Source organism: Phodopus roborovskii, unplaced genomic scaffold (genome assembly GCF_943737965.1).
Source record: "Phodopus roborovskii unplaced genomic scaffold, PHOROB, whole genome shotgun sequence".
Lineage (NCBI taxonomy): Eukaryota > Metazoa > Chordata > Mammalia > Rodentia > Cricetidae > Phodopus > Phodopus roborovskii.
The window spans coordinates 20,072,345-20,100,320 of NW_026126407.1; the positions used below are offsets into that span (position 1 = coordinate 20,072,345).

The following is a 27,976-nucleotide window of genomic DNA, read 5'->3' on the forward strand; positions in this document are numbered from 1 at the left end:
GTGCCTGGACCCCACCCTCCACGCTGCCACTGGAGACTGGAGGTAGCGGACGCCTCCAGCGGGAGTCCCGGACCCCCTGCAGGTCTTTCCAGTCCCCGAACTCGCGAGAAGTCAGAAGACTGGGCCGGGCGAGGCCTACAGCTACCGGGGCCGCCGCGCCGCCGGCACTTCCCGCAGAGGCCGCGGCCGGCCGGGAGGAGGCGCGCGCGGGTTAAAGGGGCGGGGCCGGCGCTGACCCAGCCCGCGGCTCCCGGCCGCCCCGCGTCCTCCCTGCCCGCCGGAGACCTACGCCACCATGGAGGCCACCGGGGTGCTGCCGTTCGTACGCGGCGTGGACCTCAGCGGCAACGACTTCAAGGTTAGCAAGGGGGGGAGGTGGAGGGCGACCCCGAAGCCATCCCTCTGGGCCGCGCCCTCTGCGCTTCCGGGACCGGCGGGCGGGGCGGGAGGGCCTCCGAGTGTCTTCCCGGGCCTGCCCCGCCTGCGGCGGAAGAGCGGAGCCGGGGCTGGGCTGGGGCATACCCGGGCCGCACTGGAGAGGGGCCAGCGGGTCGCGCGCCCGGGCCCCTACTACCGGGAACACGCCCTAGCCGGCTACCGCCCCACCCTGTAGTCTAGGACCAGTCACTTCTCCTCTCGCGGCCCCGGGGTTCTCATCTGCCCCAGGAGCTTAGGGAGGCGTGAAATGGAAAGGGATCTGTTAGTATGGAGTGTCTGACAGGTGTGCGAGGTCCCCCGCGGTGTGGTCAGAGCAGCTGCTAGAGTGATGGGGGTCAGGGAACCTGCAACCCAACTTCTTAATAGTCAAAGAGGCAGGCTATGGGCGTGGTGCACAAGCTTTTAATCCCAACACTTGGGAGGCAGAGGCAGGTGGCTTTTTGAATTGAGGCCAGCCTGGTCTACAAATAGTTCCAGGACAGCCGGACAGCCATAGCTACACAGAAAAACCCTGTCTTGAAAATAATAATAATAGTAGTAGTAGTAGTAGTAATGATGAAGCAGGCTGATCCCAGGCCCAGGGTTTGGAAAGCTGGACCGGAGGGGCAGTTCAGAGGCTTGGCTGTTGGGTTAGGGGCTAAACAAGAGGAGATGGGATCCTCCTGAGTTTGCCTGCACGTGGACACACATTTGACTCTGTACACAGTCATCAGTGCTTTACCTTGTCCACATTCCCACCATCCTCACCTGGGGTTTTTGTGGCTGGAGAAGGAGGAGACAATAACAAAAGGCAATTAAGGTTCATGCTGCTCAGATGTCAAAATGGCCAGGGTTAGCTGCCGGGCAGTGGTGGTGCACTGCTTTAATCCCGACACTGAGGTGACAGAGGCAGGCCATCCCTGACTTCGAGGACCACCAGGGCTATACAGAGAAACTCCGTCTCAGGGAACCAAAAGAAAAAGAAATGGCCAAGTTGGGGGTCGGCTGAAGTGGGCATTACATATGAGGAATGAATGAAGAGACTGAGCTAGGAATGGTGGGGAGCTGGCCTCTTAGTACAGTCTGGGGAGTGTCGGGGCAATCTCACTGCAGAGGCCCAGTCTGCCTGGAACACCAGGCAAAGCAATGTGAGTGCCCCTAACTACAGTGGAGTGCTGGGTATCCCTTGAAACACACCATGTTTGTTTGGCCTCCCTGGGACACAGAGCAGGAGAGACAGATTTGAGTATGTTTGTCCTTCTGGACCCTCATTAGTGTCGTCTTGTGATTAAGAAATCAGAACACAGAGTGCAGAGGCTAAGGAGTTGACTCTGGCCTCTAGACTCCATGGGGACCACAGAAGGTGCTGGGAGCCAGGGCACCCTTCTCCCTCACTGACCTCACCATGACTGCTCCCACCAGGGTGGCTACTTCCCTGAGAATGTTAAAGCTATGACCAGTCTGCGATGGCTAAAGCTGAACCGCACAGGCCTCTGCTACCTGCCTGAAGAACTAGGGGCTCTGCAGAAGCTGGTAAGGGCTCGGGCAGCAGGGAGGGTCCTTGTTGCTGGGACTGGGCCAGGTGGGCACATCTGCCAAAAAGATTAGTCATAGAGAGAGAAAACAGGCAAAGCTGATGATGGAGTGGGTACCTGACCTGGGAGGTACACAAGGCAGGTGAGGGTGTAAAAGAGAGGGGACTATTGGGATGGTCTTTCCAGATGGTGCAGTTACACGGCACATCTGAGGTCCCCACCTGAGCCTCTGATTCTTGTCCTGCCTAGGAGCACCTGTCTGTGAGCCACAACAACCTGACTACGCTGCATGGGGAGCTGTCCAGCCTGCCTTCACTTCGGGTGAGTGAGTGCTGGCACTATAGACACTTGTGAACATAGCCATTGCAGGTACAACATGGAGCTAGTCATGTGCCTCTAATGTCTACAACACAGGTAAAGACCCCTGGCCTCACGAGCAGGTGACTTTTCAGAAATTAACCCCAGACAGCAGTGTAGCTGGTGTGTGAGCCTGAAAGATGGCCTGAAAATCAGACTCCCGCCAGCCCTACAGGCTTCAGTCGGGCCTGTTTTTGCAGGACTAGAAATCCTAGATGTTCAGGGGCCAGGCTCTGAATCTGGGCTTCCTGACTATAAACCAGGTCCTTGCCATTTACTAGCTGTCTTAGTTACTTTAATATTGCTGTGACAAACCACAGGACCAAGGCAGCTTATAAAAGAAAGCATTTCGTTTAGGAGTGCAGGACTCTAACTCCAAGAGTTAGAGGACATGACCATGGTGGCTGGGAGCAAGGCAGCAGGCAGCTGTGGTGCTGAGCAGTAGCTGAAAGCTCACGTTTAGACAGCGACGAGGCAGAGAAAGTGTTTTTGAAACCTCAAAGTCTGGTCCCAGTGTTACACCTCCTCTAACATGGCCACACCTCCTAATGCTTACCAATAGTTCCACCAACTAGAGACCAAGCATTCAAGTGTATGAGCCTATGGAGACCATTCTCACCTACACACTACATTGGCTCAGCAGCTTTGGACAAGTCTTCCCTTTTCTCTGGGTGGTAGGATGCACGCAGGAAAACAGCAGGTGTGACTCTTGCTACATTAGACATGGAGACTCAGAAACAGCAGTGAACATCACTGTCCCCACTTCTGCTCAAAACCTTTTCATGTCTATGTAGTGAGGCTTCTGGGGTGCACAGTGATGAAGTGACTTACCTAGTATCACACAACGAGGAACTAGCTGACTTGGCCAGACTATCAAGGCCATGAATAGCCTGTAGTAACTGCACATGGTGCACATATACACATACACAGGCATCTACACATACACATAAAAAGAAAGAAAAAAAAAGAACATGTATTCTTTTGAGGCAGTGGTACAGAAATGATATTCTCAGCTATGAGAGGCTAAAATAGATAAAATGGAAAGTTCAAGGCTCTCCTGGGCTACAGAGTGAATTCAAGCTCCTCTGGACAAGCTAGGAAAACCTTGACTCAAAATAAAAAGTAAAAAGTGGTGCACACCTTCAATCCCAGCACTCTGGAGGCAGAGGCATATGGATCTCTGTGAGTTCGAGGCCAGCCTGATCTGCAGAGCAAGTTCCAGGACAGCCAGAGTTAGAGTGAGACCCTGTCTCTGGAAAAAAAGAAAAAAAGTATGTGGGGATGCAATTCAGGGTCAGTGTCACACGCAAAGCCCCGGGCTTCCATCACAGTACCAACTGAGGGCCTCTGTGGGCTCTGGGGCACACTGGCATTGGGTTTTAAAGTTTGAATAGACTTTCACCAGGAAGCTAGGATGAGCCCACCAGATGGACTGTGTGAGCAAAGGTCAAAGGGGGGGAGAGTCCTCAGACCTGGCTGCCTCCAGTTTCTGAAGAAGCTCCTCATCTGGCCTGTGTTTCTCCCCAAGGGTAGAGAGTAAGGATCACAAATTCTTTCCTTACACACCTAGGCCATTGTAGCTCGGGCCAACAGCCTGAAGAACTCTGGAGTACCCGATGATATCTTCAAGCTGGATGATCTCTCAGTTCTGGTCAGTGGTTACCTGCCCATCTGGCCCCTAGGATGCCCAGTTACTCAGTCCTCACTCATGACAGCAATCTCTGGGGCCATCAGCATCCCTTAAATAGACAGTGCTGGGCCAAGGTCATTCATGGACTCCCTTCCCTAACCCTGCCCCCTTCTACTGTGGATCTGTTTACCTCTGGCCCTGAATGCTCACCACTCCCTGTTCAGTGTTCTGCCAGACCCCTGAGTATGGGTGGGCAACCCTGGCCTGACCTCACCCTGCTCCCTAGGACTTGAGTCATAACCAGTTGACAGAATGCCCACGGGAGTTGGAGAATGCCAAGAACATGCTGGTGCTTAACCTCAGCCATAACAGGTGCTGGGGAGATGGGGGGCATAACAGGTGGGCAGTGTGGGGCCTGGTGGGATGGAGTGTGACTCTCAGCCTTTCCCTTCTTCACTGCAGCATTGACTCCATCCCCAACCAGCTGTTCATCAACCTTACCGACTTGCTATACCTGGACCTCAGTGAGAACCGCCTAGAGAGCCTTCCACCTCAGATGCGCCGCCTTGTGCACCTTCAGACACTGGTGCTGAATGGAAACCCACTGCTGCATGCACAGCTCCGGTAGGTGTCTTGCTTTTCCTTGCGTCCCAGGGGTCCTGGCCCTTTCCACCCCTGGCCTCAGGCCTCAGCACTGGCTTTAGCTTGCTGAGCATCATGCCCCACTCTTTGGTCTTGCCCTCCTGTCTACCCCATTCCCACTATACCCCTTGAATGGACTAGCCTTAGGGTGACCACTTCTTTCCTTACAGGCAGCTCCCAGCCATGATGGCCCTACAGACCCTGCACCTGAGAAACACTCAACGTACCCAGAGTAACCTCCCCACCAGCCTGGAGGGCCTGAGCAATCTTTCAGGTCAGAACTGTCTGGGGAGCCCCTAAGTTTTCAGCCCTTTGAGCTTTTCTACTTCCTTGGGAACGAAGGGGTGGAGTCCTGCCTCTTCAATCCCATTTCACAGATACACAGTTACGTTGGGTTACTGTTAAAATGCTATTTAGATAGGGCCTTGCTGTGTGACTGTGGATGCCTGGTCTAGTTGGTACTACTCACTGTGCAGACAGGTTGGCCTTGAATTCATAGCAGTCCCCCTCTCTTGGCCTCTCAAGTGCTGGGCTTACAGTTCTATACACCATGGTCGATTTACTCTGGGTTTCTGTCACTAGACCACCTGTTAGGGAGTTTCTCAAATGTAGAAACTAAAGGTCAAAGAGGTTTGCCTAAGACCATACAACCTGGTGGTCTTATGGATTCACAGTGAGCCTTGCTCACTGTGGGTCCTACCTGATGTTCCTCCCAATGCCTCAGATGTGGACCTTTCGTGCAATGACTTGACAAGGGTGCCAGAGTGCCTGTACACCCTCCCCAACCTGCACCGCCTCAACCTCAGTAGCAACCAGATTGCAGAGCTGTCCCTGTGCATTGACCAGTGGGTGCACCTGGAGACCTTGAATCTGTCTCGTAACCAGCTCACCTCCCTGCCTGTGAGCCTGTGCCTGGGACATAGGGCGGGCTGGGTGGAAGTGCTGGGCTCTGCCCTAATTGATTCCATGCCTCTCCAGTCAGCCATTTGCAAGCTGACCAAGCTGAAGAAGCTATACCTGAACTCCAACAAGCTGGACTTCGACGGGCTACCTTCCGGCATTGGCAAGCTCAGCAGCCTGGAGGAATTCATGGCTGCTAACAACAACCTGGAACTGATCCCTGAGAGTCTCTGCAGGTGCTGGGCAGGCTAGGCTGGGGTGGAGCTCATCATCTGCCTGCATCCTGCTTGCCACTGATTAGTCTTCAGGGAAGAGGCCCCATCCCATCCCACACCCATCATAGGTTTCCCAGAGCACCTTTTAGGAGGATATTAGGGTCTAGGCCAGCACCATTTAAGTTTGTGCCTCCCATCCTCTTCTGAAAATCTGACCCTCGAGCGGATCACTTGTTCTGACAAAAAAACCAGGGAAGACACCTTTCCTCTGGCCCCATTTGTAATATCATCTCCCCTAAGCTCTGGCTGGCCCTGTCTTTGCAGGTGCCCAAAGCTGAAGAAACTCGTCCTGAACAAGAACCGCCTGGTGACCCTCCCAGAGGCCATCCACTTCCTGACAGAGATTGAGGTCAGGCAGTGGGGACAAGAGAGATGGAGCTCATTGTGTAGATCAGGCTGCCCTGGGACTCCAGAGATCCTTCTGACTTTGCCTCCTGAGTGATGGGGTAAAGGAGAGATGGCTCAGAGGATAAGACCACTGGCTGTTCTTTTAGAGGTCCTGAGTTCAAATCCCATCCATCACCCACATGGTGGCTCAAAACCATCTATAATGAGATCTGGTGCCTTCTTCTGGCCTGCAGGCATCTATGCAGGAAGAACACTGTATATATAATAAAATTTTTTGAGCAAGAACAAGAGAGAACGATAGAGCAGAGGGTATACCTTTTTCTTAGAGTGAGGTGAGAGAGACCTAGCAATAGCCTTCTAGGGCCAATGCCCAGGTGCCACTGGGGACAGCATCTTCTCTCAGCACACTGAAGCCTCACTGGCAGCTGCAGGGTGGCCAGGGTAAGAATTAGGTCCTGGTCCCATCTATAGGCCAATTAGAGGCCAGGTATGATGTGGCTTGGAGGTGAGCTCCCAGCCCAGCACCGTCTCTGCTCACCTAACAGGTCCTGGATGTTCGAGAAAACCCAAGCCTGGTCATGCCACCCAAGCCTGCTGACCGAACTGCTGAGTGGTACAACATTGACTTCTCACTACAGAACCAGCTGAGGCTGGCAGGTGCCTCCCCTGCCACAGTGGCTGCTGCAGCAGCTGGTGAGTAAAATGTGGTCTGGCCTGGGAACAAGGCCACTTCTCTGGACCTCTGCATACCCATTTGCAAGGGCTCAGATGCTTGCACCTTCCATAAGTAGGGAGCGGGTCCAAGGACCCCTTGGCTCGCAAGATGCGGCTACGGAGGCGCAAGGACTCAGCCCAGGATGACCAGGCCAAGCAAGTGCTAAAGGGCATGTCAGATGTTGCCCAGGAGAAAAACAAAAAACAAGAGGTAAGTCAGTTCAGGGCTAGGGCTGGGCAGGTCTAGACTCTGCTCAAGAGGAAGAGAGCCCCTGAGGAGAGAGAATGGCTAACACCGAGGTCCTGTGGTGATGGCAAGCAAAGGCCAGTCTTAGTGTCTCAGTAGAGTCAAGTACTGCTCCTGTGTCCCCAGGAAAGCATAGATGCCCGAACACCTGGGGGGAAGGTGAAGCGCTGGGATCAGGGCCTGGAGAAGCCTCGCCTTGACTACTCAGAGTTCTTCACGGAGGATGTGGGCCAGCTGCCTGGTTTAACCATCTGGCAAATTGAGAACTTTGTTCCTGTGCTGGTGGAGGAGGCCTTCCATGGAAAGTTCTACGAAGCTGACTGCTACATTGTGCTCAAGGTAGGGCTGGCTCCTAGTTTTCTGCATGGTGTGGCTCAGTGAGACCAGGGGGTAGGTGGGCAAGCTGTGTTTGGAGTTAGGCAGTGGTCACCATGCATGTGGCCTGAAAAGTCATGTGGGCTAGAAAACCCATGAATAACCCATGAAGTCCCTCATGACTGATGCCTTGGTCTCCTCAGACCTTCCTGGATGACACTGGCTCCCTGAACTGGGAGATCTACTACTGGATTGGTGGGGTGGCCACACTTGACAAGAAAGCCTGTTCTGCCATCCATGCAGTCAACCTGCGCAACTACCTGGGTGCCGAGTGCCGTACTTTGCGAGAAGAGATGGGCGATGAGAGCGAGGAGTTCCTGCAGGTGCAGCCTCTGAGCAGACACTCAGACCTTATATATGGAGGGGGGACAGGGAGCTGAGATCAAAGGTAGTAACAAGAGACCGCAGACAACAAGGGGAAGTCTGGGGAGGCCTCAGATGGTCAGAGGCTGGAATCCATGGATATGGGAGAGGGGTTGACAGACTAGCATGGGAGCTGGCGGACAGGAAGAAAGCAGCTGAGAGATGGGCTGGGACTTATAGCTGTTGAGGCTAAGCATAGGGTCAAGCCTAAGAAAAAACACAAAGCCAATTAAACTGACCTTTCCCCTACTGCTAGCTGGGTTACCTTTAGAGATGGCATGTAGCTGGAGTTTGCAAGCTTCCGTAAATACCTCTGACTATCCACCATCTGTACGTAAGCAGTTTTGTGCAGCCCTGTCTCCAGTGCATGTATGTCATCCTAATCAGTGGGTGTGTGCCCACGCTCTGGCTATGTAAACTCTGCCAAGCCTGATAGAGGTAGTTGGTAGGGGCAGAGGACAGCTCAGTGATAAAGAACCATACTCGCACAATAGGTGTTTGACAGTGACATCTCCTACATCGAAGGCGGAACAGCCAGTGGCTTCTATACTGTGGAAGATACACACTATGTCACCAGGTAAGCATGTAGAGATGGGTGGCATTGACCTAGAGTACTGGGAATGGGTGGAGGCAATGGGAATGAAGTCAGGTGACCCTTGGTACCCACATCAAATTTTGCTTGCCCTGCGCCCCCCCCCCCCAGGATGTACCGTGTATATGGGAAAAAGAACATCAAGTTGGAGCCTGTGCCCCTCAAGGGAGCCTCACTGGATCCAAGGTGAGCACCGATAGGAGAAGAAATAGGGGTGCTTTCCTTTAGTTGCCTCCCCACCTACGAGGAAGCAATGTTGACTTCTCTCAGAGCTTAGAAGAAAAGCTGAGGTCTACCCAAAAGGGCCATAGCCCCATCTTTTGGGTCAGGGACAGGGAGTTAAATTACAGCTCTTACTGTTCTGTCCAGATTTGTGTTTCTCCTGGACCGAGGACTGGACATCTATGTGTGGCGGGGGGCCCAGGCCACACTGAGCAACACTACCAAGGCCAGGTAAGTAGGTCTTATGAATGTTCTGGGCAAAGGAAGGTATCCCTAAGAACAACATCACCTTGCTGAAGGCTTTGCATCTGTCCTCAGGCTCTTTGCAGAGAAAATTAACAAGAATGAGCGGAAAGGGAAGGCAGAAATCACACTTGTGGTTCAGGGCCAAGAGCCCCCAGAGTTCTGGGAGGTATTGGGCGGGGAGCCCTCTGAGATCAAGAAGCATGTGCCTGATGACTTTTGGCCACCCCAGCCCAAGCTATACAAGGTGAGTCAGTGCTGGGGGTATGGAGTAGGCCTGACTTCAGTCCATTGGTTGTGCTGTCGGCTTTGTGAGAAGAGCATTCTTCTGGACAAGGAACTCAGTCTGAAAGCTAGCTGTGAGGATGGAGCTGACATGCTCTTCTGGAAGGTGGGCCAGAAGCTCCTAGGTACAAGAACTGAGAATTTGGCCCTAGTTTTGTGAGTAGCAGGAGACTAAGGTTCTTATGAGCAGTTAAGAGACAAGTTAAGAAATCAGAAACAGCCAGGTGGTGGTGGCACATGCCTTTGATCCCAGCACTCGGGAGACAGAGGCAGGTGGATCTCTGTGAGTTTGAGGCCAGCCTGGTCTTTAGAACTAGTTCCAGCACAGGCTCCAGAGCAATACAGAGAAACCCTGTCTCGAAGAAGGAAGGAATCAACAATAGTAAGAACCTAGATTAGGCAAGCTCTTTTATCCAGGCAGTAGTGGCCCACCCACCTTTAATCCCAGCAGTCGGGAGACAGAAACAGGCCGATCTCTATGAGTTCGAGGCTAGCCTAGTCTACAAATTGAGTTCCAGGATAGCCAGGGTTATTACATAGAGAAACCGTTTCAAAAAAAATAAAATAACCCAAAAAACCCAACAAGTCCTTTGAGGGCTGCAGAGATGGCCTAGTGGCTAAAAGCACTTGTCCTTCCAAAGGACCTGGGTTCAAGCCACAGGACTCACATGGCAGCTGTTTACAGGAAACTCAATACTGCCTTCTGGCCTCCCTCCATAAGCACCAGGGATACATGCAATGCACATACATACCTACAGGCAAAATATGCCTACTTAAAAATAGTAATTAAAAGTTAAATGCCCTTCCACTGGCTTGGAGTAGGATTGTGTAGTAGGTCACTTGCCTGGTGAAGGCAAGACCCTGGAACTATTCCCTGCACTAGGAAAAAAGCTCAATGAACACTAGACCCTTCCCATTGGTAGGAACTTCTTAAAATGTGGTTCAGTTTAAAGGGAAGCAGGTCCAAAGGTGGGGAGCCAGGCCCCAAATCAGGGCAAATGTGGTGGGGTCTGCCATACCCATCTCTTCCTCCTCCCAGGTGGGCCTGGGCCTGGGCTACTTGGAGCTTCCCCAGATCAATTACAAGCTCTCAGTGGAACATAAAAAACGGCCCAAGGTGGAACTGATGCCAGGAATGAGACTGGTGAGTTGGTAGGAAGTGGGCATGGGTCCCGTCTCCTTCCATGTTAGCCAGGTGTTGACCTCCAGCCTCTGTCCTACAGTTGCAGAGCCTGCTGGACACACGATGTGTGTACATCTTGGACTGCTGGTCTGATGTATTCATCTGGCTTGGCCGCAAGTCCCCAAGACTAGTTCGTGCTGCTGCACTCAAACTGGGCCAGGAGCTGTGTGGGATGCTGCACCGGCCACGCCATGCAGTGGTCAGCCGCAGCCTGGAAGGCACTGAGGCTCAGGTATGCCCCCACATCCAGACGCTTGCTTTCTACTGCCCACTATGCCCTACTCCTCTGCTGGCCTACTGGCACTACTGTGCTGCAAAGGTGGGTCCAAATCCACCATATCTTTGCGGAGCCATCCACTTTGTAGCCTGTTCCCACTTCCTTTTGCTAAGCTCCACTTTTCCAAGTCCTGTCTCCAGCTCCAGTTTAGACACCGGCTTTTCCAAAACCTTGCTTGAATCCCTCAGCCCCAACCTTAACTTTGCTGTACCTTTCCCCAGTTATGGCATTCTACTGTTCTCCACAGGTGTTTAAGGCCAAGTTCAAAAATTGGGATGATGTGTTGACAGTAGACTACACTCGAAATGCAGAGGCTGTGCTGCAGGACCAGGGGCTCTCTGGGAAAGTGAAGCGTGACACTGAGAAGAAAGACCAGATGAAGGCTGACCTCACTGCACTCTTCCTGCCACGGCAGCCACCAATGGCACTGGCTGAGGTGGGATGAAGCAAGCCTGTGTGAGGGGAGGTGTGAGAGGTGAGGGGGCTCTGCTCAGCATGGTGTTCAGATCTCACCTGGGGATGTGGTGTCAGGCAGAGCAGCTGATGGAGGAATGGAATGAGGACCTGGATGGCATGGAAGGCTTCGTGCTGGAGGGCAGGAAGTTCACTCGACTGCCAGAGGAAGAGTTTGGCCACTTCTACACCCAGGACTGCTATGTCTTCCTCTGCAGGTACCACAGTAATACTTCACCCTCTTGTCCTCTTCCCTATGCAGCCCATGCTCACCACTGTCTAAATCACAGGTACTGGGTACCTGTGGAGTATGAGGAGGAAGAGAAGACGGAAGACAAGGAGGGGAAGGCCTCGGCCGAGGGCACAGAAGGGGAGGAAGCAGTAGCTGAGGCAGAGGAGAAGCAGCCAGAGGAGGATTTTCAGTGCATCGTTTACTTCTGGCAGGGCCGGGAGGCCTCCAACATGGGCTGGCTCACCTTCACCTTCAGTCTTCAGAAGAAGTTTGAGAGCCTATTCCCTGGCAAGCTGGAGGTGCGCCCTCATACAAACCCTAAGCTGTGCCCCATAGCCTACAGTTGGGATGGTAGCGTGATCAAAGCAGACTTGAGGAGGCTTGAGCCTTGAAGGGCAGGTAGGGTCTAGCGAACTGCCCAGTACTTCTGATCCCCAGGTAGTACGCATGACACAGCAGCAGGAGAACCCCAAGTTCCTGTCACATTTCAAAAGAAAGTTCATCATCCACCGGGGCAAGAGGAAGGCGGCCCAGGGTACTCTGCAGCCAAGCCTCTATCAGATCCGCACCAATGGCAGTGCCCTCTGCACCCGGTAGGTACCTAGCATGAGGAAAGGGTAGGTTTCCATGACGGGTAACACTGCTGACTTCCCCTTTCTCCCAGATGCATCCAGATCAACACTGACTCCAGCCTTCTCAACTCTGAGTTCTGCTTCATCCTCAAGGTGAGGCTGTGGCAGGATAGCACAGAGCAGGGTGGTGGGCAGGAATCCAGACCTAACCCAAGCCTTGTGCATGCAACAGGTCCCCTTTGAAAGTGAGGACAACCAAGGCATTGTGTATGCCTGGGTGGGCCGGGCATCAGACCCTGATGAAGCCAAGCTGGCAGAAGACATCCTCAACACCATGTTTGATGCTTCCTACAGCAAACAGGTAACAGAGGTGGGGGCAGGCAGGAAGGTGAGAGCAGAGGATGGCCCTGGCTAACCAGCCTTTTCCATAGGTCATCAATGAAGGCGAGGAGCCAGAGAACTTCTTCTGGGTAGGCATTGGTGCACAGAAACCCTACGACGATGATGCAGAGTACATGAAGCACACAAGGCTCTTTAGGTGAGTGCCCTGACCTTCCTCTAGCTTCTTTAGTCCTGACGTTTATCTTCACCCTGACCATTGCCCTTCAGGTGTTCCAATGAGAAGGGTTACTTCGCAGTGACTGAGAAATGCTCTGACTTTTGCCAAGATGACCTGGCAGATGATGACATCATGTTGCTAGACAATGGCCAGGAAGTAAGACATTCCCCCACCTCAGACCCTGCCCGTTGGCAAACAGTTGAGCCCAGAGGGAAGTGTTCCCACCAGCTACATGTGGGGCACTTGATTAACAGATATGAAGACGCTGGGTTCTGTTTCCAGCACTATAAACCACCACAAAGGCCAAGACACCCACGTGACCATTTTCCTCCACTGTATCCTCAGGTCTACATGTGGGTTGGGACCCAGACAAGTCAAGTGGAGATCAAACTGAGTCTGAAGGCCTGCCAGGTAAGAAAGGGACAGCAGTGACGCCAGCCCACTGACTTCAGGAACTATCTGCCCCCTCCCTCACCCTAGGCAGTCTAGCAGGACTCGGACTACCCTTACCCGGGCCCACTGTTTTCCTTACCAGGTATACATCCAGCACACACGCTCTAAAGAACATGAGCAGCCACGCCGCCTGCGTCTGGTCCGCAAAGGCAACGAACAGCGGGCTTTCACCCGCTGCTTCCATGCCTGGAGCACATTCCGCCAAGCCCCAGCCTAAGCAGTATCTCGGACCTCTGACTCCAGTGAGGAAGAAGAGGCCCCAGCACCTGCTTCAGCTACCCACCAGTCTTGCCCACATCCTGTAAGCCTCACCAGTGTGTCACATGTGTGCAGCAGAGGTAGTTTAAAAGATATTAAATGCTTTTATTTTCAATATTAAAAAAATCAGTACTTTTAATATTAAAACTAGTTTTTAAAAAAAGACAGAAAAGCCCAAGGTGGAGTCTACAGGGAAGCCTGTCCTCACTGCCCCACACATGTGCACACACCCAACTGAATCCAGTTAAGGTAGCCTGCAGTTTCCAGTCACATGAGCATACACACAGGCCAGAAGCCAAGTACCAAAACTGCTTTAGAAATGACTGGCCAGCGTAGTCCAGGCATTAGAAAAATACTCTGCTTGAGGAGAAATAAAGGGCAGTATGGAGTGCAAGATGGAGGATCCTGGCACACTCCCTCAAGCTGACCTTCAAGCTAGGGGTGTCTTTAGGGCCCAGCATTAGTAAGACTGGATCCCACGGGTGTGGGTTCAATGTTAAGGAGCTAGACAAGGCAGACAGTGGGCTGGGATAAGCAGATGGTGATGGCTAGGGGGAGCAAACCCAGGCCATACCAGTCTGTGCAGGGCGGACGGGCAGGCCCTTTAGTGACTGCCTGAGGAAGGGCTTGCTGGGGATCTAGGATATGGGTAGTATCTTTGCCCAATGTAGGTGCAGAGGCACTAGCTACCAAGGTCCAGATAGCTCCAGGTTCCAGCTAGGTTGGGTCCATAGCAGGAGATGGTAGGCACATAAGCTCCATGTGCTGGCTCAATAGGCAGGACCTATCAGCCTCAGTGACTATCCTGTAAAATGGGCTCACCGAACAGGATGAGCCTCAATTCCTACACCCAGACTCAGAGGTGGCCCTCTAAATGTCCAAGACCAAGTCTGACAGGACAAAGCCTTTCTAGCACTAAATGACTGCAGGTCCCCTAAGCCTCTGACAGCTAAGGGAAGGCAGCTAGGCTTCCAGGAGTGACACCATTATAGAGGCCTGCCAGGGTCCCAGCTGAGGCAAGGGATGGCAGCTGCTGTGTGGTAAGGCTCGGCTGCCTCACAGCACCTCATTTAATCAGAAGTGTGTAGGCCCGGGCCTCATCTTCTTCCAGGTTCCGAAAGTTCTTCTCAGAGTCCTCAGGAGAGCTGGGGAGGGGCACGTAATCAGAAGGGCTGGCATGGGAAGGCCCCTAGCTGCCCTGGGAAAGGAGGCTTGGGAGAAAGCAGCTGGTCTCACCCCAGGAAATCCTTCACATATTCCACTGTGACGTCCCCTGTCGTGTCCAGCGTGGTCTCCCCACTAGTAGCCGAGTCAATGGACACAGGTGAGAGTGTGGCTTCAGGTGGCTCTGTGGCATCTGTTGAAAAAAGTGCTCCTCAGCATCTAGAGACCAGCCACAGCTGGACATGCATGTACACACACAGGCACTCTTGCCTCTCTTCTGGCAGCTTCCAGCCCCAGCTCAGTAGCACTGAGCTTATGTCTTGACCTCTCTCCCCCAGGTACCTTCAAGCCAATGTCTGCCCCATCCCTGTGACCGCTCACCAGCGCGCTTGCTTTGGGCAGAGTTAGGGCTTCCTTCACAGCTCTCTGGGGCCAGGGTGATGTTTCTGGTCCCATTAGCCTGGCTCAGCTTGGGTGACTCTTGAAGCCGATGGCTATAGAAACAGATGGGAGTGTGATGGGGAATATTACAGGTGCTACTTTCCATCCCCAAACCAGGAACAGGGATTAACACCAGAAAGTGCAGAACCCAAGATGGATAAGGGGCCCATTCCTCACATACCTGGCATTCCGGGGCCAGCTGATATCTAGAGAGCAGAGGGGCTCTGTGATATTTCGAGCACTCAGGGAGAAGCGCTCAAATTCCGATGGAGAAATCAGGTAAAAGCCTGTGAACAAGAGAAAAAGAGCATGTAAGGAGGGCTGGCCCCTGTCCAGCCCTTGGCCCAACACCTCAGCACATAAGCAGAACCTGCGCTTTCTGTTGTACCCAGCATTTATTCCTAACCACCCGTCCCACCTCACCCTGGCCATGGCGTGTGAAGACACAGGAAGCGATGCCACTGATGTCCTCCTTCCGGATACAGGAGTAGTGCACCTGAGGCCTCAGCCCAGGCACAGAGAAGACGTGGACATCACCCAAGTTGGTGAGGCAGGCAAGGCAGGTCTCAGCATAGTCCTCAGATATCACACTGGCGAATGTAGCCAGGGCTACCTTCCGCACACGACAGCCTTCATGGGCTGTCAGCTTGAATTTGGTCTTAGCACTCACCTTGGGTAATGTGAACACCTGGTGACAGATAGCCTATGAGTTAGTTAGGTCCAACATTGTCCTACTCACTTCTCACTTGGCTGCAGACCCCCAACTGGCCCTGTAGGCCCCAGCCCAACAGTGCATGTCAAAATGACGCCCACTGAATCAGCCCTCCCCCATCTATAGACTCAGCCCAGGCTTCATGGCATACCTCTTCTCCACCCACAGCCAAATTAACTAGACATATTCATATGCTCTATGCCTGGTACCCACCCCTTCAAACCATAAGTCTGTGGGGACTGGATTCAAGGGGTTCCTATGAGGCTCTTGGAGAAGGCTGTGAGGTGCAAGGCCTTAGGGGAACCTGGCAGGCCTAGGGGGGACATAGGTCCTTCAGGGGGCTCCACTGGCTAAAGGCTGCTTGGTGGAATAGGAAGGATTTAGGTCTCGGCAGGCAGGGGAAATGGACAAACCAGGGGTTCTAAAGGGTCCAAGATTCTGGATGGATCTCCATCACCCATGGAAACTCGCCTTGAACTGTTCCTCAGATGCAATGAGCACAGCGTGTCCACCTTGCATGTCAGGGGCCTGTGCCAGGTCCCGAGAGGCTTCATAGGGCTCAGGCAGTGGACGGCCACGACCATCCAACACAGCAATGGCCACCACGGGTGCCCGGTGCATCAGCTGTACCTCCTTGCCCAGCACAGCCTCCACTGCCTGTTCAGGCCGCTTTTCACCACCTGCTGTGGCTGCTGGAACCTCCAGGGCATAGGCAAATACAGAGCCCGAGTTCGTCCCCGCCCACATGGTGGGCCCATGGTGGGTTGCTGAGGGAGGGAAAGAAGAACAGTGAGGAGGGCCTCCTGAGGAACTCCATTCCTCGCAGACCCTTCTTTCTCACCTGTACTTTCATCTCCTAACTGGTTGTAGGGATTAGATCCCTCCTATCTCACACAGCTATATGTCCTCAACCCACTAGTCTAAGACACAAGAGCAACCCTGATCAGAGACATGAGCCACCTTGAGGACATCTGCAAGGTGGGTATCAGCCACAAACTGGTCCCTGATACCACCAAGTCATCAAGCTGCACCCTCCTGCAAGGCTAGGCATGGCAGCACGCTCCTTTAATTCCACCATTCAGGAAGCAGAGACAGGTATCTGTGAGTTGAGTCCAGCCTGGTCTACATAACATGTTCCAAGAAACCAGGACTATGTGGTGAGACCCTATCTAAAAAGCAAGCAACAAACAAAATCAAAGATACAAGAAGGAAATATGAGCCAGGCATGGTGGCACACATCTTCAACCCTGCACTGGGAAAGTAGACACAGATGGATCTCCGTGAGTTCAAGGCCAGCCTGGTCTCAGAGCAAGTTCCAAGACAGCCAGAACTGTTACACAGAGAAACCCTGTCTCAAAAAACTAAAAAAGAGTAAAGTGTGGATAGAGGGTACACAATGGCAGCAGATACCTGGGGCTGGCAGCAGAAGTAAGAGTATGTGGGTGACTGTATACTATTTCTGTATTTCAAACTACCATTACACAATGCAAAAAAACAAAAGAACCACCAATATACCTAAGGCACCAGCACCTGGACCACAACAGCAGAGGACTCAGATGAAGAGGGGTATTCTAGACCTCTCCGGACATTGCCAGAACGGTTCCATAATGTTTGCATTCACCTACCCAGCTAGTACCCTTTGAATACCTACTGTATACAAAAACTTTCCTTGAGTACCAAGAAACCGTAGTGACCTAATCCTGGCCCTCAATGCCTATCTCACCATGGCTCCCTTGCTTCTTGTTCAACTCTACAAGGCCTGTAGAGGATTTGAGGATCTGCTGCCCACCCAGCAAACCCTCAAAATATGTTGACTTGGGCTATATGGGTGTCCCAAAATACAATTCAGCACTTAGTAGGTGTTCAGAACACCACTTCTAACAGTACAAAGCCATCTAGCCTCTCCACCCCTGTCCCTACCCTGGCCTCACCATCTCGAAGGAATGTGTCAGCAAAGTAGAGGCAGCGTACAACACCAGAAAGGGAGTCATCAGCAGATCGAGGCTCAATGCGGCGCTGCACAGGTGTCATCTCCACATCGTGGGGGCAGGTCTGCTCTGCCAGCTGTGCATTGGCCTCCTGCAACTGGAAGGGCCAGAGGATCTCAGATGTGCTCTTCCACGAGCCCTTTCTGCCTGGTACCCAGCAGACGTCACCATCCAAGCACCTGCTTCCCAGTTAACTACTAGGGAGGGGAACATGGCAACTGAGCAAACTGAGGGCTTGGGCCAGGGCATGGACCTGGCAGCTAGTCCCAGCTCACCTTGCTACTGGCAGTAGTGGTCCGTTTTTTGCCTGAGACACGGCTCTTGCGGATACGCCGGAATGACTGTCGCAGTGACTTCTTGAGGGATTTCACCCGTGACAGTGGCCCTTCCATGGCCAAAGAATCATTGGGGTGAAGGGTACACCTGGGGATGACAGGGCCAGCTGTGCTATGGTGCTACACTCCTGCTAGCCTGAAGCCAGGCTATCAAAGCCAGGTTATCTGGTCAAGGAACCAGAGCAACTTGGTGCTAGGACCTATGGCCCCACCAGCTGGAGGGCCTGACCAGTTCTCTCGAAGATGAAAAGAATCAGCCTGCCTTTGCCACAACAACCTCTAAAAGGAAATTGAATCCCAGATCTTTGTAACAGGGCCTTAGCTGCTGCTCACCTCATACCACATACCTGGCCAGCACAGGGCTCTTGCGTTGGTAGTCAAAAAGTCCAAAGCCATGACTAGTACCAAAGGCCACAAGGCTCCACTCAGCATGGAGCGTGACAGCAGTAACAGCAGCAGGTGGTAGGCACTGCACGAGCATGCGGGGCTGGAATCCGGCAGGCCAAGGCAACAGTCCTGTATGAGGGCTCAGCCGCTCATGGCCCTTCCATGTGAAGCCCTCACGATCCTGAAGGAGATCCACACTGGCCACACTGACAGCCTGCTCTGCCGGTGTGTCACTGAGTTCCAGCACCAGCACCTGGACCACAACAGCAGAGGACTCAGATGAAGAGGGGTATTCTGGACCTCTCCGGACATTGTCAGAACGGTTCCGTAATGTTTTCATTCACCTACCCAGCTAGTACCCTTTGAATACCTACTGTATACAAAAACTTTCCTTGAGTGCCAAGAAACCGTAGTGACCTAATCCTCTGGCCCTGCCCTTGACTCTTTCCTGAGAGTCTGTTTTCCTCTAAGCACTGAGCACACACTAAGCCTCCGCACACAGTCAAGTGCTAAAGGTTATCTGCGACTAAGACCCATAGGCTCTGCTGTTACGGAGCATGTCTCACACCATAGTCCTACTCCCAGCCCAAGCCTCTGTGGTTTCCCTTACCCTTACTCAAGTGGTAGCACCCCACACTGCCCATTTGTCCTCACCCTGGCCAACCTTGCCTGGTGCTCCGTTCCCACACTGACCTATGGCCCATGTTGATGTCCCTACTTCACCACCACACCCTTCAGGGCTACCTCCTGTAGAAAGCCTCCCAACAAACACACCTGGGGACACCATGCCCACCTGGCCTGCAGTCCCAGCCACCACCATCTGGGCTGTGTACTTGCAAAGTGCAACCTTCTGTATTCCTAGCCGGGGATCATCACTGTAGGGGTCAAAGCAGCCCACCTGAGGGGACAAGATGGAATGATGATACCAGGCAGAACTATGTTGGGTTCAAAGGCCAAGCCTGGGGGGAGAGGGAGGAGAGGCACCTTGCGGAAGGGCGGCCAGTCATCCTCTACAGCCTGGGCCAGGCTGTCAGCATGTTCACAATCCGTCTGGAAGAGGCCAGCTGTGCTCAGTTTGTAGAGTGGCCTTAGTGCCACACCAGAGGCGTCCCAGAACCGCACAGTGCCATCCTCATGGCTGTAGAGAGGGTGGGTGTCAGAGCCCCCCCTGGGTACCCCACACCCTCTGAATTATTCTTCCAGTGGCCACTATAGGTACCTACTGCATATGCCAAACGCTAACTAGAATTGTCTCAGCAGCAAGCACCTTCTACACAGTACCAATGGGGACTCAATGCCTACTGCACATCAGGCTGCACTCACCACGAGCCACAAATCCTCTCAACAGGTTGGAGGGTAAAGGAATGACCACCTTGATAAGTAGGAAATGACAGAGGGGAGCAATGGGTATCCAGAAATTACAACATGAAGAGCAGGAGACTCAAGAGGGTCTTCCAGGTGAAGCCGAGGGAAGGCTGGGTGGCAAAAGTGGGTGAGGCAGGAGGGGGAGAGAGTAGACAAAGCTAGAGTACAGCCTTGGAACACAGATGCAGAGCCAGCTCCAGTGGGTCCCAAGACAGTGACACACTCAGGCAGCTGAGAAGGAGGTAGAATAAGGTGGGTCAGACCCTCTGGCATCCCTGAGGCCACAGCAGGCTCTCAACAGGAAAGGGCAAGTTGCCTTGCGAGGCCTGAGGGTCCCAACACAGGCAGGAGGAAGGAGCAGGGCAGTTAATAAGGCCTGAGTCATCAGTGCCCAGACCTAACCTGGCTCTCCAGCACCTGACTGGGAGAGTCACCATAGGCCAACCCAGATTTTCCAGTCCATGGCAAGCCAGATGGGTGGAGCCTGGGTTACGCTGGAACTCAGTCCCAGGCCAAGAGGAAGTGCAGGCTAAGGCTATGAGCCAGAATCTAGGGAGGCTTCCTTACATGAACAACCTGGATTTGCCAGGACTAGGCCTGAGTCACCAAGCGCTCCAGCACCCAAACAACCTGTGGCATTCAAGAAGCAAATAAGGCCTCATAGGTGCAGGACCTTGCCTGCCACCCACACCCCACACCTACCCAGTCAGTAGCAGCCCACGCTGTGAAGGTTCCTGGGCCAAGTTCCGGCCCCCAGTAATGGGCCAGCTCTAAGAAAGACAACAAAGATGAGAGCTCAAAGTTAAAATGAAGGTCTCCATCTCATTCTGGCCATATGCCTACCACACTCCCATCTCCAGTCTGGGCTGGACACTGCCCTCCACGAGGAACAGTCCTCACCTCACCACCCTGGGTCACAAGACACCCACACTCACCAAGGCACTGGAGGCAGGCTGCGGGCTCTGCCGCTCACCGGCACTTACAATGCGGGCCCACAGCTTGCTGGGGACATTGGCAACATGGGCAGAGCAAGTAATAGCCGATGAGTGCAGCGGGGCCAGGTAAGGGGCAGGCACGGCTGGCCAGCCTGGTGTCTGCAGGTCCAGCACCACCAGCTCCTCCTCCAGCAGCACAGCTAGGGCCTGGGGGTTGTCAAATTCTGTGGAATTGGGCGAGTGAGCTGAGCTTGAAGTCACACTGGGGCAGCTGGGGTGAGGGAAGAGGGATACTCACCATCCTCTGGCTGTGTGCTGTGCACTGTGAAGAAGTCGATGACACGGGAGGTAAAGTCCAGGGTCACCAGCGTCTCTGCTCGCAGTACACTCACACAGTGACGGTCACCATAGCTGGCTCGGGGCATGCCACCACTGAAGATGATAAAGTGGTCTCTGCAAAGGGAGAGATTCCATGTGAACCAGTAGCCCCTGGAGAACCAGGCGCACGCTGGATAACCCAGTAAGGGCTTCACCCCTATATACCCAGAGCCTAATCCTCTAGGCCCCAGACAGACAAGCCCCCTCCCATACTGCTCCCTCTACCTACCCTGACTCACAGCTCCGCCACAGAATCTTGTTGATGGCCTTGCAGGGGAAGGGGCCTGGGGGTGGGGAGAGTGTCAGACCTCCCATTCCTCTTCCATGTGCCTCTCCCCAAGGTATGGCCCAGACCCAGCAATACCCCCCAAAGTCTCCTATAGGTTTGGCTAGGCAGTACCCTCATCAAGGCCAGGCAGCCCTTCAGTCCCCAGCTCAAGCCTCCCCAGTGCTCACCATAGGGTGTGGTCATTACAGTGGGCTGCTGCGTTGGGGGGCTGCCAGTGTCGGTAGACCAGATGGCATAGCTGCCATCACTGTGTGAGCTGATAACGGTGCTGCCACCACGGCCCCAACACAGGCTCTCCAGCTGCTACGGATGAGGATAGGATGGCATGAGCCAACAGGTGTGTATAAGGACCCAGAATGAGGAGCATGCAGGCCTCACTTGCTTACCTGGTTACCCAGGAAAATGTGGTCCACACACTGTGTGGCCTGGCTCCAGATGACCAGCAAGCCCCGACTGTAGCCTATGAGGATTTTGGTGGGGTCTTGCAGATGTCCCTGGAGAGACTCCACAGGGCCCAGAGCCTTCCCACACCGGTAGTCATCCGGCACACTGCAGAGAGTGCCCCAGAGTCAGGAGAACTTCCCAGAAATGGGAAGCTCCTCCTGCCTGCTGCTCACCTGCCGCTCACCTGCGCAGAACCTCATCTGGGCTGAGGGTCTGGCCCTCAAGCAGTGTCAGGGTGGCAACATCCAGGAAAAAAATGCTGCCACTCTCGGTCCCCAGGGCCACTGTGCTGCCAGCTACCAGTAGGACCACAGTGACACGGGTAAGACTGGCAGGGGCACTGCAAGAAAGAGGGAAAGAGAGTAAGGCCAAGCCCTTCTACCTGCTGAGGAAGGCGGAATGGGCTGGGCCCTTGCTGTGGCCTCTCTTGTACCCCTCTGCACCCACAGGATCTGTCCACAGCATGGACTGGCACCCTGGGAAGGCAATGTGCAATACAATTAGCCCACTCAATTATTCCCCAGCATGCCAGCAAAGAAAGGGATAAATAGAAGTTCCTCACGTCTCAAAGGACTCACAGGTCCTCTTATCACTCTGACTCTCAGGCAGAATCAGCACTGGCCCAGCCAGGGTACCCAATACCAGCTTTCCAGGCATCTCAGACTTCAGGGGCCCAAACAGTCCCTGCCTACAGTGACTGGGACAGACCAAGAACTAATCCATGAGCAAGGTTCTTTACCTGGAAAGCCTGGCCTGCTGTGCATACCTAGGGCACTCTCCTAGCACCTCGCCAAGCCCATCCTGGAGAATCCTCCCTACTATCAACCTGCTGTGTGCCAATGTACCAGTAGCACATCTCCCATGCCAACTCAAGGAGTCAGGAGGAAGGCCAGACATGGTGGCACACACCCATAATCCCACACTTGGGAGACTGAGGACCACTGAAAATTCAGGGCTAGCCTGAGACTTTGCTGATGTCAACCTGGCACAGAACTGTTTCAAACCTATAGAGAGCACAAACTAGAGGCTCCCACAGCAGGAATTACAGACCCTGCATACTAGCCTCAGATTTAGCTACACCTCTAACCCTAACTTCAAAGGGCACAACTGTCAAGCAGGGGTCCACCCAGGCAGGGCTCCATACACCCCAACCTGAACTGTAGCCTGCCTGTCTCTGCCCTGCCTCAGTGGAGCAGGCTCACAGGCCCTCTCTAAAATACCCAGCCTGCCCCAGCCTGGTCCTTCAGTACCTGGCATTGTCAAAACTGGGTCGGCTGGGTGGCTGGAAGCTAAGTCCTTCCTCCAGGTGGGCACAGCCATTATGATGGATGATCTCCCACAAATGCAGGCTGCTGTCATCTAGCAGGGTTAGGAGGCGGCCCTGATGGGGAGAAGCATAGACCAAAATGGGGCTGGCCTGGAGGGGAGGGCACGGGGATGGGGACCACCTGGGGCTAGTAAAGGAGGGCAGATGTTCACCTGACCCGGCAGGAAATGCATCTGAGTGACGGTGGCTGTATCCCGATGAAGACCCGTAAATTCCACTCCAGGTGCACCATAGCTGAGGTGACTTGTCAAGGACAAACACATGCAGACAAAGCCAAGCAGTTCAGACAGACCTTTCCCAAGACCTCTCCATCCATGAGTCCAGAGGTCTCCTGATGAGACCTCTCTCTGAAACAACTCTGCTCCTGTACCCTCAAGTTTCCCAGAATCCACATAGTCCCCCAATTCAGGTGCTACTGTATATCATTCTAGTCCTCATCTATACAGCAGGCTAATGACTCAAATGCAGAAAGTTGGCATGGATGGAGTAAGAATAAAAACCTGCTCAGCACCGGTGGCTCCAGCATGGTACACATGCAGTCTCTGATGCATCTGCATGGACCAAGTACCTTGCAATAGAGGTTAAACAGGCCTAGCCAGAACACAGTAGCACCAGATCAAGCCAACCCCAGCTGTGGGCAAGAACCCCAAGCACCCTCAAGAGCAGGCAGCCAACAGCTTCCACTGCCCACTCTACAGATAAACACACAGACTAGGAGACAGGTGACCTGCTTGAACAAGTGCCCTGAGACCCAGCAACTCCAGGATTGATGGTGGCCAACAAAGCCTGAAGGGGCCCAAGAGGGTTAAGAGATGGGTCAGTGATGTTGTCTTAGTGACCAGCCAGGAGCTGTTGCCTGGATATTGAGCTGCAACTCCCTGCTGAGCCTGGCAAGGATGACAAAGACAGGGCAGGGGCAGCTGGCGGGAGGCAGTGTCTCCCAGGAGATGGGCCTCCTGCAGGGGGAGGGGAGGCTTCCGAAACCAAGGGTGGCACTTTTTGGCCTCAGTTTCCCAATCTGAGGGGCTCAAGGCTGAGGGAATTTAATGGAAAGTGGGAAGAGAGGGGGGATCTAGGCCCCCCCTGCACTAGCACAAGGAGTCGTCCCACAAGGGCAGCTCCAAGCACCTGGCAGTGAACACCTCCAACATGGCAAAAAGCTGCAGCCATGCAAGTGTGATGGCAGCACAGACCCACAAGGGCTTGGAGTGACAAGCCAGGTCACTGTCCCAACACACATTCAATGGCCCACAATAGAGGGAAGGACATCCCCATCCAGCCACATTCCCTAACCCAGGCAATCAGCTCAAAAACCATGGGCCATTCCCACCCCAACCTGGCTGGTGCCCTTAGCTCTGGTAAGGAGAGGGAGGGTGGGCTCCTTTACCAAGCAACCTTTTAGTCAGACTCTGAACTTCAGTCTTCTTGAAGCAGGTTAGGATGGTACTTCCAGGGCGGGTAAGGAGCCATTCAGCAGCCTGTTTCCCACCCCCACCCTGGACTGCAGGAAAATGCCTGCTTTGTACCATGTATTCAGTCCATTGTATGGCAGCACACTCCAGATGGGGGCAGTGTTGCACTCACCACGCTGAGCCTGGCACTGCCTTCGCCCCTGGGTTGAACACATAGATCTTCGTATTCGTGTGTGTGTGTGTGTGTGTGTGTGTGTGTGTGTGTGTGTGTGTGTGTGTGGGTGCACATGCTCACCCTCTCATCGGGGCCCACAGGCCACCCCTAACTACCCCAGTCACAGTTGCCAAGATGATGATAGAGTCACCTAAGAACTGCCAGGCTGAAAGACAGCAAGCGACACCAGTGGTCACTGCAAATCACCCACCTCCCAACAAAAAGACCCTATCATTTCTGAAAGGGGTCATCACAGGTACGCTGGGACAGCCAGCCTCTTTAGAGGACCCAACAAGCACCATGTCTACATGAAGCAGCTGCCATGCTAGAATCCCAGCACATGACTGATCTTCATAATCCTTGAGCACCACAGTGGCAAAGGATACATCTTGACAGCCCCAGACCTGGTGCCAATGGCCATGATGCGAAGCTCAGGGTCGAAGGCCAAGGCGCTGGGCTGGTTGGGGAAGCCATGCTCCACGGTCTGCAGAGGAGGAGAGGGCTACATGGGCAAAACCCCCTGGGACGACCGCTTCCACTTGACCGTGAAAGTATTGTCCACCTCCCCACATGGAGAGAACCAGAGAACAAGAATCCCAGTGCCATCAGAAGCGGGGATGGCATCCGGGGTCCTGAGCACTGGTGGTGTTGATGCTGACTCTCCCTATCTGCTTCTCTGCTCTTGTGAACCAGGTCCAATGCCCTTCCCTACACACCAAGATTCGGTACCTACTCCTTCCTGTGGTGTACCACCTCCCACCCATGCATACGTGTGGCTGCGGCATGAGTACCCTCAGGAGATATCAGATATAATCTGATAGCACACAGCTACGAGCATTTGGAAGGCTGAAGCAGGAGGATCCTGCATAGGCCATACAGTGAGAAACTGTATCTAAAATAAATACATAAATAAAAGAGATCATCCACATGGGGACATCCCCCTGAATAGCTGGTGTGGCAGGACCTGACTATGCAGTCTTGGGCTGACCACAGTACTCGGCTTCCACTCGGCAGTGACAGTGAGCCCATCCAAGAGAGCAGGGCCACCAACCAGCCCAGTTGGTCAGGGAATTCCCTTTCTCACAAGCAATGCCATGCCCTGTCCAGATCTGACCTCCTTTAGTTAGCCTCAGGCTTGCAGTCTAGTGTCCAGGAGACACTAGAGCATGGCAGTATGGCAAGTGCCCACAGTCCTGAGTAGGCACCATCAGGCTTGTTTATGTAAGAGAGGCGACATCCCTTACCTAGTGTCTGTCATTTGCACCTCACGTCCGATCAATTCCTGAGTCCTACTGTCTTACCTTTAAGACATATAGAAGTCACCTTCTCACACCCTGCTCCAGGCCTCCCCACTGCCTGCCTGGACCAGTACTCACTAAGTCACCTATGAAAATCAGCCATCCAGCCATGCCTACCTCCATTTGGGGCCCTCCAGGAGCTCCCTGCTACTCCAGTCAAAGCCAAGTCCTCACCATGTGGTCCTTGTCTGGGCATCTCAGTTACCTGATTCCTACTCCGAAGGCCTTGCTCGTTTGCTACACAGAGCTTGCCAGGGCTTTGACATCTTCTATACTCCTGCCCCCTCCTCCACCACACTGTGCTTTACCTGGCACTCCCAAGTGGCCAGCTCCAAAAGGCCTCCTTAGCTGGTCTTGCCTGAAACATTATCCCAGTCCACTTTCCCACACCCTCATCACACAGCACGGTGAACTACTATATATTTTACTCTTCTGTTTTGGCTTTTCATTCTCATCCTCTTCCCAACCGATAAACCATCCCTTCAATGAAGTGGTGTCTCTTTTGGATCCCACTGTGTCCCTAGCACCAAGGAGGCAGGAATCCAAATTAAACAAGCATGAGATGCACACCCTATAGGCAACTTGTGGTCTGAGCTGGATTGGAACCCAACACCCAGGGTAAAAATTCATGCTCACCCTTGACCACAACCCCAGACTCAAGAATCTGGGGCCTATTTCCTAGGGATCTCCTAACACTCCCTTTGGCATTCAAACCCTTTCCCCAAGATAACCTCTCTCCTATCACTGCTGCCCACTCAAATTATGCCTCACCCTCAACTCCTGCCACTGCAGCGTCAGCCAGGGTGAGCCAAGCTGATTCAGAGCCTCACCCCATCTGTGCAGGTCCCTTACACACCTTCATTCACTGGCTAAGACCTATCCTTGCTTCAGGGGGCTCAGCCTCATGGTCACACCAGCAAAAGCAGAGACTCATATCTAGGGGAACCTCCCCTCCCCTCCCCTCCCCTCCTCTCCTCAGTACCTCCCCTGAAACATATCTCCTAAGGGAAGTCCAGGATCCCTAACTCCTGCTCAGGACGGTAGTAGCTGCTTCAAAACGCTGGGCCCCTATACCATTGTCATCACACAACAAGGCAAGAAAAATAAGTGGCTCACTCCTTACTGAACCTCAATTGTTTCACATATGTAATGGAAATGAGAAATCGAAACCTCAATGGCAGAAGTACATACTGGCTCTGGGATAAAAGTAACATCTAACCCGAGCCCCATCACTCCAGATCAGAATTAACCTTGCAGGGCTCTGTATTGTTCAGTGCTGGGAAGGTGGGGACTGAGGCCTTTCTCATGGGGGAGGGGAGGGGGCTCCTGCCTCACATCTTTCCAACTTTAGTAAGGTCAGGCCGGCCCGGTTTCAGGGAGATCCAGAATCCACAAGGAGTTAACTGGCCTCATTTCATGGCAGGGGAAACTGAGGGTCTACGGTTTAAAATGCAGCTGGGCACAGAGACCGGCACATCCCCGGGACTAAGGACCCCCAAGACAGGGTTGAGCCTGGGGGAAGAGGGGTGGAAGCTCCGCACAGGGATTTTCCAGCCCCACCCCCCCCCACTTCTCCCACTCTTGCCCGCCCAGGAGTTAAAGAAAAACAAAACCTGGCCCTGGGTGCCCCTCGGCCGAGCCGGGCCACATTACCAAAAATGAAAGAAAAGAGGCCAAGAGGAAAAGGCAGATAGGCCGGGGAGACCCCACTGAGCCCAAGGGACACCCGGGAGAGACACCAGGGATTCAGAGACCCAGGAGCAGAGAAACAAGAGGAGCCAGAAAGCGCACGGCGCAGCGCGGGGCACAGCCTGAGACCCCGACCAGGCACGCCCGAGCAGCGCGGCGCTCCCAGGGCAGAGGCGGCCCGACGTGGCCCGCCCGGGCCGCCGCCGCCACCGCCCCCGCCGCCACACCTTGTGGAAAGCGAAGAGCTCCTGCTTGAGCTTCTCGCGCTGCGGGTCGGCACCCTGCCGCCGGAACCGAAACTTCATCATCTTGTGCCCGCCGCCGCCACCGCCGCGGGATGCGCCCGGCCCCGCCGGTCCTGAGGCGCGGGGCGGGGCCTGCACAGAGGCGCGGGACGCCACGGACGCCCGCCCGACCCACGACGTGTGCGTGCCCGCCGTACCGCGCCGCCCCTTGCTCGCCAGAC

General features: G+C 53.9%; 2 protein-coding genes across 3 annotated transcripts; one reads left to right on the forward strand and one right to left on the reverse strand.

The window, feature by feature from the left end:
* The first annotated feature begins 191 nt into the window (after positions 1–191).
* Flii (FLII actin remodeling protein) lies at positions 192–13,258 on the forward strand. Of its 2 annotated transcripts, none has more exons than XM_051180497.1 (30): positions 192–358; positions 1,840–1,950; positions 2,202–2,273; positions 3,880–3,960; positions 4,226–4,311; positions 4,402–4,563; positions 4,752–4,855; positions 5,306–5,481; positions 5,560–5,717; positions 6,021–6,105; positions 6,650–6,797; positions 6,893–7,029; positions 7,192–7,404; positions 7,584–7,763; positions 8,298–8,380; positions 8,507–8,581; positions 8,765–8,848; positions 8,936–9,107; positions 10,185–10,289; positions 10,369–10,560; positions 10,853–11,041; positions 11,137–11,276; positions 11,349–11,589; positions 11,729–11,883; positions 11,955–12,015; positions 12,095–12,223; positions 12,294–12,400; positions 12,472–12,577; positions 12,767–12,832; positions 12,957–13,258. In XM_051180497.1, the coding sequence occupies exons 1-30, from the start codon at positions 296–298 to the stop codon at positions 13,089–13,091; spliced, it is 3,816 nt and encodes a 1,271-aa protein (XP_051036454.1). In that variant the 5' UTR covers positions 192–295; the 3' UTR covers positions 13,092–13,258. The 2 variants fall into 2 exon arrangements, with proteins under 2 accessions (XP_051036454.1, XP_051036455.1); XM_051180498.1 differs by having other exon boundaries at positions 6,896–7,029.
* Llgl1 (LLGL scribble cell polarity complex component 1) lies at positions 13,214–27,976 on the reverse strand. The gene is made up of 22 exons (XM_051180499.1): positions 27,738–27,976; positions 24,910–25,007; positions 23,050–23,131; positions 22,821–22,951; positions 21,755–21,910; positions 21,513–21,675; positions 21,294–21,429; positions 21,067–21,121; positions 20,758–20,912; positions 20,460–20,683; positions 20,227–20,294; positions 19,144–19,297; positions 18,953–19,057; positions 18,120–18,412; positions 17,713–17,860; positions 17,381–17,534; positions 15,921–16,216; positions 15,161–15,425; positions 14,919–15,024; positions 14,678–14,790; positions 14,369–14,489; positions 13,214–14,277 (listed from the first exon to the last, which is right to left on the reverse strand). Exons 1-22 carry the CDS (start codon positions 27,816–27,818, stop codon positions 14,199–14,201), a joined length of 3,183 nt encoding a protein of 1,060 aa, XP_051036456.1. The 5' UTR covers positions 27,819–27,976; the 3' UTR covers positions 13,214–14,198.